General features: G+C 37.4%; 1 protein-coding gene across 1 annotated transcript; it reads right to left on the bottom strand.

Annotated features, from left to right (window-relative positions):
• Window positions 1–1,688: 1,688 nt before the first annotated feature.
• Window positions 1,689–7,160, bottom strand: Fcer1a (Fc fragment of IgE receptor Ia). The gene is made up of 5 exons (XM_036202656.1): window positions 7,106–7,160; window positions 6,685–6,705; window positions 5,056–5,307; window positions 3,207–3,464; window positions 1,689–1,896 (listed from the first exon to the last, which is right to left on the bottom strand). Exons 1-5 carry the CDS (start codon window positions 7,158–7,160, stop codon window positions 1,745–1,747), a joined length of 738 nt encoding a protein of 245 aa, XP_036058549.1. The 3' UTR covers window positions 1,689–1,744.
• Between the last annotated feature and the right edge of the window lie 2,117 nt (window positions 7,161–9,277).

Genomic DNA, 9,277 nt, shown 5'->3' with positions numbered 1-9,277 from the left:
ATGTCCACCTTTAAAAAAAGCTGAAGCAATTACTATGTATATTCCACTAACATGTCTTGAGGAAATAAAAATTCCAGGTTTATCAGTCTTTACAAATTTCACTCAAAGCTTTTCCTACAATGTCAGTAGGTGTAGAGTCTGGGCAAACTTGAAGCCCTCTGCTTTCATATGCTATCATAAGCTCTAGTCCATCACTGACAACATGGACCCTGTCCCTTATAGTTTTCCTTAAGCCCCAACTCATTGTCTGCATGAGCATGGGCAGGAGCTGAGTTAGACATGATGCCTCTCTTCATTACTATTTTAGAAATTAAACACTTGACTCATAAATATATAAGCAGAGTTTCTGACATCATAAACCTAGGAATAAAAGAATAAAGATTTTGATCCATGTCATACTGTGTAGTTTGGCCCTAATAATGGATATCTTTGCAGGAAAAAAACTTAATCCAATTCACACTCTGAGACAGACCAGGCCTTCAATGAATGATTTGGTAACAAAATAAAAGAGATAAAACACAAACCTATTTCCTTTACCCAAGAACTGTTTAGGTCCTACACCATTGTTTCTCAACCCTCCTAATGCTCCAACCCTTTAATACAGCTCCTCATGTTGTGATGAACCCCAACCATAAAATTATTTTCATTGCTACTTCATAACTGTTATTTTGCTACTCTTATGAATGGTAATGTAAGTATCTGATATGCAGGATGTGTTTTCATTGTTACAAATGACCCAAAGGGTTGAGAACCACTGTGCTAGATTGTAAACAGTATTTATCATTCACTGGATTTCTCAAAAGCCATTTGCCTTGTTCCTCTATAAAGATATGATACAAGTTGCAACTGTAAAGTTCGTTAATCTGATACGGCTGAATTGATCAAATATGAATCATGTTGTTTAAATCTTAAATGGTCTTATAATAAAAAACCTGGAGCCAGATATTGGGGTGAAAGCTGAAAGATCAGAGAAACAGAGTAGCCAGCTATTAGATCTTACCTCTACAAAATCCTCAGCCTAAAGAGAGTGAGTTCCTGCTTCCTCATGCTTTATATAACTTTCTGGGCCCAGACATCACTTCCTGGTATCAAAGGTGTGTGTGCTTCTCAGTAATGGGATTAAAGGTATGCCACCTTTGCCTGACTCTGTTTACAGTGGGGCCTTGAACTCACAGACATCCAAATGAATCTCTGCCTCCCAGTGATAGGATTAAGAGTGTGTGCCACTGTCTGGCTTCTGTGTCTAATCTAGTGGCTGGCTCTGTCCTCTGATCCTCATGGAAAGCTTTATTTGGTTACAAAGTATATCACCACAAAACTTCCCATGCCTTGAAGACATCTCAACTTTTATCAAGTGTCAAAAGCTCCTAGCAATTGAAGGCAGAACACAAAACCTTTCCAACCTCACCAGTATCCTAACAAATGGAAGAAGTCCAGAATTTCTAAGGGTACCATGCCACATGATTCAAATCATGTGGCCACAAATACAAATAAAGAATTCAACTAATTCTTTAACTTATTAAACCAGTGTTTATTGAGCATTTACTATTACGTGTTATTTAACCAGCTGCAGATGGTTTAATGAAGCATTTATGCAAATCCTGAGGCACAGATTTTTGTATAGATAATGTGAGTGACCTTTGACAGTTGAGAAACTATTGAGGACTGTGGAAAACTACTGTTAAGAATTTTCTCTCCAGCAATGGCATTAGTTCCTTTATGTGCCTAGGTTAGGAGTTAAGTTTCAAGGTTTGTTGCATTTTCCTGTCTTCTGAATCTTCAAGAGTAGTTTGAACTGTTCCTGGGTGGAGAACAATAACACTGTGTCCACAGCAAACAGAATCACCACCAGCGATGGGACGATTAACTGAAGCCAACGATACTTGGTTTTGTAAACTAGAATGAAACATAGAAACAGCATTTATACAATTCAGATTAGAAACTGAAAAGGAGGCTCAGAGACATATCTTCTTTAAGAGGGACACAAGCATGATTCTCCACCCTTAGCCTGATGGGGTATTCAGGAACAGAGAGAAAACACCCAAGATACTAGGTTCCACAGTCTGCTCTCTAGATCACTGCAAAGGAATAAATGTTTCCCAATAATCCCCATCTAGCTGTTCTTCTAGTCAGTGAAAGCCATGGAAACATGATGCCAGTAGTTGATGATTTTAAAGTACAAAAGAACACAGCATGGAACCAAGGGTAATTAAACATCAGTGCTGGGGATACTGTGAATGTGTTGCTCTGATTGATTAATAAATAAAATGCTGATTGGCCAATAGCCAGGGAGGAAGTATAGTATAGGTAGGATAAGCAGAGAAGAGAATTCTGGGAAGAGGAAGGCTGAGTCAGGAGTCACCAGCCACAGACAGAGGAAGCATGATGTGAAAATACCAGTAAGCCACAAACCACATGGCTACTTATAGGTTGATAGAAATGGGTTAATTTAAGATATAAGAACTGGATAGCAAGAAGCCTGAGCCATTAGGCCAAACAGTTTAAATAAAATAATTGTCTGTGTATTAATTTGGATCTGAGTGGCCGCAGGACTGGGTGAGACTGGAGATAACTCCAGCAGCACATCAGAAGTATAATTCGAACTTGGGCCAACTTGCTTTTTTATAGATAATTATGAACATGCCAAGATAAAGCAAAATTTCCTCCTTCAAAGGCAAGCATTTCAAAGTTCCCCTCTTATATGACATTTGATAAGAGCAGCTTGTCTTAGGAGCCAAAGAGGCAGCCCACCTGTCTGCCCTCAGTGGGCTCACTCTCATCCTCCAGGACCTGCATACACAGCTCACTGAGGGATTGGTTTCCTTCCCTGCCATCCTCAGCTAATATGGAATCTCTAAGCTCTTTGTATCCTTGCTTCCTTCAGCTTCTCAAACCACTCCCAATCTCATAGATACAAACACTCTTCTTAGGAGCAAGAGATATTTTTTAAATGCTAATTGTAGCATAGGACTTGACTGCGTATAAAGCCATTTGACAAAACTATCTCACTAATCTTTATAAAATTTCATTGTGTGCATAGGTATTACCATCAGCATTTAGCAAATAAGGACTCTACTATGGTGACATGTCCTGGGTCTCCTTCTTCCAAGACAGTCATAGATGCCCTTGTTCTAACTTTAAACACTGGCTCATATGGCCATTTTCTCTTTCCATGCTATGGACTATTTTGTTCTATATCAACTTACCTTTTATTACAGTAATTCTGAGTTTCTCAGATGTGTAGTTCAGTCGCTGTAGATAGCCAGTGCAGTGATAGGTGCCGCTGTCATTGAGTTTGGCATTTCTAATGGAGATTTTGGGGGTCTCATAAGTGTACTTGAAAGCAAGGTCATCCTTATAGTAGATCACCTTGTGGAGAGTCCAGTTATTCCAGCCATGGCATCTGATGTCAAAGGACTCATTGTCTAATACCATATCAGCGGAAGTCTGAAGGAGCAGCCAGTCTGAAGAGTATTCATTACATTATGGTTAATATAGACTTAACAATTGATAAGCTTCCTGAGGAAGGGGATGGGGAGAGAGGAGCAGAGAGACAGATCCACAGACAGGTAAAGGGGGTCCATGAAACCCATGTCTTGGTTTATAAGATCAATTAAAAAATAAAGACAAAATAATATGTATAATTGGAAATCTATGCCAGTGAATCTTTTCTCCCTTTGAAAAGTCAACCAGGAACCATAAAGTGTCTTGTACTCTACTGCTGAGCCCACATGTGGAAAGACCAAAGACTGGAATCCCTTTCAGATTTTTCTAGCTGGATCTAGTTAAGAAGAAGTAGACAGGCATACTCCTCCAAAAATATTTGAACTTAGGGGGATTATTTTTTGTCCTCTCTTTCTTCACAGAGGCTTCTCAGTTATATTGTTAATTATAGTTGGCCAAAATATTTCCTTAAAATATGTACATGAATTTTAACTATTATTTTAATTTTTATTTTCTGTCATCTTCCCTATCTAGATCAGAGTATGAAGACACAGGAATGTATCTGGTTCTGTTTTGTCAGTAGTACCTAACACAGTGTTTAGGAGTTTGTAGATACTCAGTGATTGTTTGTCAATGATTCAACAAGTTCAAAGAATCAAGTTCTATGGTTAACGCCATTTTTAAGAATTGTAAAACATTCATAAATGGAGGGTTTTGAATGAGAACATATCTTACTTGTGCAAGAATATTGTATTTAAGAAAAAAAACCTTTGAGGACTTCTCTAAAGTCTACTACCAGGAAATAAATGACTATTCTGAATGGTTTAGTTTATACTTGGAATTGGTTTATAGATGTTAAAACCTATCTTTTCACTCAAGAAAAATACAATGTGTAACTTTCCCATTTGAAAGATAGTTTGCTAATTCAACATTTACTGATATCTAGATATGTTGTATTAAGTTTTGGCAATAAAAGAGCAATAAATAAGCAATATTTGTTGTAACAAAATAAACAATAGAGTTGTTTTTAGTAGCAGAAAAGGACACGAAGAACGTGTAGAGGTATTGTGCATGGCTCACAGATTGTTCAGAGAAAATCTTTACTCAAACATTATGATCCAAGTATACATACACAGCTCTTTGCAGTGTCCATATGCCTATCATGCCATTTGATCACAAAATGCATATCTACATCTAGGTAAAATAGAGGAAACAGAGCAGAGGAATAATATTGATCACTGAATAGACTACTGAGAAAGAGGTTGTAAGGAGAGGTGCCGAAGAAAAGACACTGAGATGTCTTGAGTGGGAAGCCCTAAATCTCTTAGAATAAACTACATTCCTGCCATCTTCTAGTGCAGTGGTTCTCAACCTATGGGTAATGACCCCTCTGGTGGTCAGATGACCCTTTCACAAGGGTTGCCTCAGACCATTGGAAAACACAGATATTTACATTATGATTCATAACAGTAGCAAAATTTTATGGTTGGGGGTTGCCACAACATGAGGAACTATATTAAAGGGTTGTAGCATTAGGAAGGTTATGAACCACTGTTCTAGTAGGTCTTTCTTCATGTGAAAGATATATATTCCCATATGTCTAGAACATACCTCTTGTCACTTCCAAGTACACAGGTTTACTCTTATAAAATCCTTGGTTCTGACATATATATTTTCCACTGTCTTGGATAGTGGCACTCACAATGTCCAAATGTGAAGTTGTCACAGTAGAGAGGGTGCCATTGTGGAGCCATTTAGTAGAGTTCTCTTGAAGATTGTTTCCATTGCATATAAGAGTCACTTTCTCTCCTGTAAATATTCTAATCCACGGTGGGTTCAATGTCACAACAGATTTCTGAGTGGCTTAAAGCAAGTGAAATTGTGAAAATAAAGAAATTTTAAGTCATTGAAAGTTATCCAGTCTCAAAAGTCCAAACATGTCAACAGTCAAACAATGGTTCATCTTGCTAATAACAAGACTCAGACATGATGTCTAGAAAACCAATAAAGGGTGAAGTAAACAGTGATCTGGTCTCAGAGAGCAGCCAGTCTAGGCATGAAGATAGGGTTCACACACAAGAAGTTTGGAAACAAGTAAAGTAATTTATTATATGATGTCATAACCCAATCTAATCCTCTGAACTTGAATATCAGTACTCATAAACATAAATTGCAATCTTTTTTAGGCAGAGATAATACTTGACACAACCAATCATTGCTTATCATAATGGTTGGTATATAGTTAGTGTTTGCTAAATAATTGTTAAATGATTGAATGTAGAAATAAAGGATAAATGTTAAAAGCTCGGTTTCATTAAAATATATAAGGAGCCGGGTGGTGATGGCGCACGCCACCCAGCACTCACGAGGCAGAGGCAGGCGGATCTCTGTGAGTTCGAGGCCAGCCTGGTCTACAAAGCGAGTTTGGCGCAAAGCTACACAGAGAAACCCTGTCTCAAAAAAACAATAAATAAATAAATAAATAGATAGATAGATAGATAAATAAATAAATAAATAAATAGATAAATCAGGAACAACTGTCAACAATTTCAGATTATATCAAGTATTGGTATATTTTAGTATACAATGTAAATAAATTACACTAATTAAAATAAAAACATATAATAGTGTTGATAAACTATGAATTCTAATTTTTTTAACTATTTAATTGTGGATATATGCAGTGAGAAATGTTTGCAATTTTCAAGGTTTCATGAAAAGCACTGAGAGCATGTCAGCCTTGGATGACTTCCAGGAGTAAGGAGATGTGAAAATTTAAACAGAAGCTAAAGAGCAGCTTGTGGTGATGACAAAGGGTGATATAGCCAAGGATATTATATTCAGGCCTAAAGGATTCAGGATAAAACCAAGTCTTTGTTGGTTGCGCAACCTCCACTAAGTAATGTTGTAATCTGAATTACAGGAGTCTCGATTATAAAGTATCAAGAGTGATAGTAATATGAAAGTTGGATGAGTGTATGTTAAAGGCCTAGAAGAGAGGCTGACATCAGAGCAGAGATGGCTGTTGGCTTAAGCAGAAGAGGAAGCAACTTGAGAGGGGGAAATGGTGTGTGGGAAACTCTGGGGCTAGGAATAAATGATGGGGAAGAGGTGGATCTGGAAAACAGACTTTCTGGGAAGATGAAAATTCAGAGCTATAAAAAAACAAGATGGATGCAGACAAACAGAGGAAGAAAGCAATGTCCAGATACACTGAGGGAATAAGGACAAACAACTCACCTGTCAGCATGACACCCAGAGCTGCAAAATCAATAAAGGGTAAGTTAAGCATCTATCTCCAGTTTTCCATGATGCAAGAAGATTGTGATTGGTGTGGGAATGAGAACTACACCCATCAAGTTTTAATGATCAGTGGGGAGAAGGAACTGCATTATTTCCTTATCCTCCTCTATTGGTATCTGTCTTGTACTCTAAAAGATGTCAGAGGACCGAAAAGATCCAAGCAATTAGCCTGGTTTCCCACTGAGTGATGCTCAGGTCAGTTTTCTCTGTTCCTCTCTACTGCATAGTGTCGGGAAATGCCCCCATTGTCTGCAAAAATGCTGCAAAGTCACCAAAATAACATCGATGTCCCCATTCTGATGCTCTCTAGATGAATGTTGGTCCCCCAGGGTGGAAGGTAATATGAATCTGTACTTACAGATAAACAGCAGTGGTAGCCACAGCTGGGCAGACCCTCCATTGGCAGTAGCCATCGCCTCTGTGCCACCAGGTACTAACTGTGCCGGAGAGCTCTATGGCTTCAGAAATAGGGTTGAAACCAAAAAGGAGAAGGAAATGTTTTCTGCATCGTATCTGGTTAACTCATCAGCTATGCCTGGGCTTGGCTTTCTCCAGAGATAATAATAGGGTTGTGCCAAATTGGGCAATTTTATAGTCACCCATTTGTTCTCATTGTACCTTCAGCTATATACCTAGAATCTGGTGGATGAGGACCATGGGTCTAAGTAGAGCCACAGGCTTCCTTGAGGTGCCATTCAGTGCACAAGTATTTGGTTTTCAACTTAGAAACATGGGTGTAAAGGACTGCAGAATAAAATAAGTACTTACTGAATCTCTTGGTAAGTACCAGACACTAGGTTAAATATAACTGATACTGTTCACAAAAAAATCTTATGAGTTAAATGTTACTGTCTAAATTAATTAGTTTTTATTACAATCTAATTTTATTGATGGGAAAATAGAAAGGTTAGGTAATCTGTGTTTTCATGCCACCTATTAAATGGAAAATTTAGGGTTTAAACATGTAAAAGTGTAACCCTGAAATCAATCTCTCAGCCTCCATGATGTTCTGTTTAAGAACGCTGCAGATCAAGGAGAACATCAGGTGAAATGTTTTGAGGTTCCTCTCAATTATGTCCTACTTAATCTCTTACTCATTTGCTTAGTCTGAGAGTCTCCATCTGATTCACTGCGATCTACTATCTGATTGGTTCTTTGGTGATAGCCTCAGAGGCTCTTCCTCTGCTGGGTCCTGATATGGTTCACAACAAGGAAGGTAGATGTGAATCCTCACTTAGGGGGTTGGGGCATCTTAATTTTAGTTACATCTCAGCTTCAGTCAACTTACATTTTATGATCACTGAACATGAACAAGGTTTCCCCTTTAAATGAGCACTAATTCTTTTTTTTTTTATTTTTTATTAAGGCTGCTTTAATTCACTGGTTTCTTTCAGTTCAGATTAAGATCTGATACTGCTAATGATGCTGGAGATGATGACAAAAATTTATATATATATATATATATATATATATATATATATATATATATATATTGTATTTCCAGCTACAAAGTTTTTTTCTATTTGCCAGTGCTCTAGAATAGTGGGAACCATATACTTAAGCACATCTCTCACTTGGATGATGGATACCAAGTGTAGAGCGGTATGTGTCAATCCCCATCTTTCCAGAGAAGGACTCTGCAACTGGATCTGCCTTGTCCTATATCCATGAGTCTGTTTTCCCATAGCACCCATTAATAAATTGATATGTATTCATATATAAAAAGCACATCTCACAGTTGAAGTGGTTGGGACACTGTGTATCATGCTGTACTCGTCCTCCAAGGTAATTGAAGTCTACTGAATTAAACATGTAATTGTGCTGCATAGTTATCTTTCCAAAATTCCAGCTTTCCATGGAATTAGGGAATACAGTCTGATACTGAACATGATTCAAGAACATTCAGTCATGTACTGTTTTAGTGAAAGAGCTTTATTAGAGCAGTTAATGGGTATTTTCATTTAATTTTTTATTAAAAATTTTAAATTATTTGATATCTGTACACATACCCTGAAACTAATTCCAGATTTTCTCTCCATGTTCCTTCCCAACTCCCTGTCTTCTTTGACTTTTATTTTTTGAAAACTGCATGTTATTGGTGTTTACAGAACAGAGGTCAAATATCCATAATGACTATGTAGTTGTGTTCTACTTATAAACTAGGAACAGTGATATCTAGACCAATGACTTCATTATAATATCTAATAAGAAATCTTTTATGTAAAACACATTGCACAGCTACTAGCATGTAAAATATGTTTAATAAAGGTATCATTGTCCCTTTATTAGTATTATTTGCTAAGTAATTGTAATAGAAATATTTATTTGGGCTGAGTTAAAGGAATAGGAAATCTCTATAAGTTACTTTCTTCAATAACTGGTATCCCATGGCAGTGAATTTTGAGCAATCTCAGTTCTCTCTAGAGTCATGAGAAAAAAGCAGGATCAGGAAGACAGTGTCATTTGGAGAGAAACCAAGGAGGAATGAAGAAGGGTTTTGGCTTGTGGTGCTGGAAGGGTAATGTTTGAA

The sequence above is a fragment of the Onychomys torridus genome, chromosome 11, assembly GCF_903995425.1.
Source record: "Onychomys torridus chromosome 11, mOncTor1.1, whole genome shotgun sequence".
In the NCBI taxonomy this organism is placed as follows: Eukaryota; Metazoa; Chordata; class Mammalia; order Rodentia; family Cricetidae; genus Onychomys; species Onychomys torridus.
This window is presented reverse-complemented; position numbering and strand designations above follow the sequence as displayed.

What these genes read in the sequence shown, in the direction of transcription:
- Fcer1a (XM_036202656.1), bottom strand. Translation starts at nt 7,160, where the DNA reads ATGGCTACTGCCAATGGAGGGTCTGCCCAGCTGTGGCTACCACTGCTG. An exon ending in GCTACCACTGCTGTTTATCT is followed by an intron (nt 6,706 to 7,105) that starts GTAAGTACAGAT and finishes TTGATTTTGCAG; the next exon opens with CTCTGGGTGTCATGCTGACA. An exon ending in GTACTTGGAAGTGACAAGAG is followed by an intron (nt 3,465 to 5,055) that starts GTATGTTCTAGA and finishes AATACTCTTCAG; the next exon opens with ACTGGCTGCTCCTTCAGACT.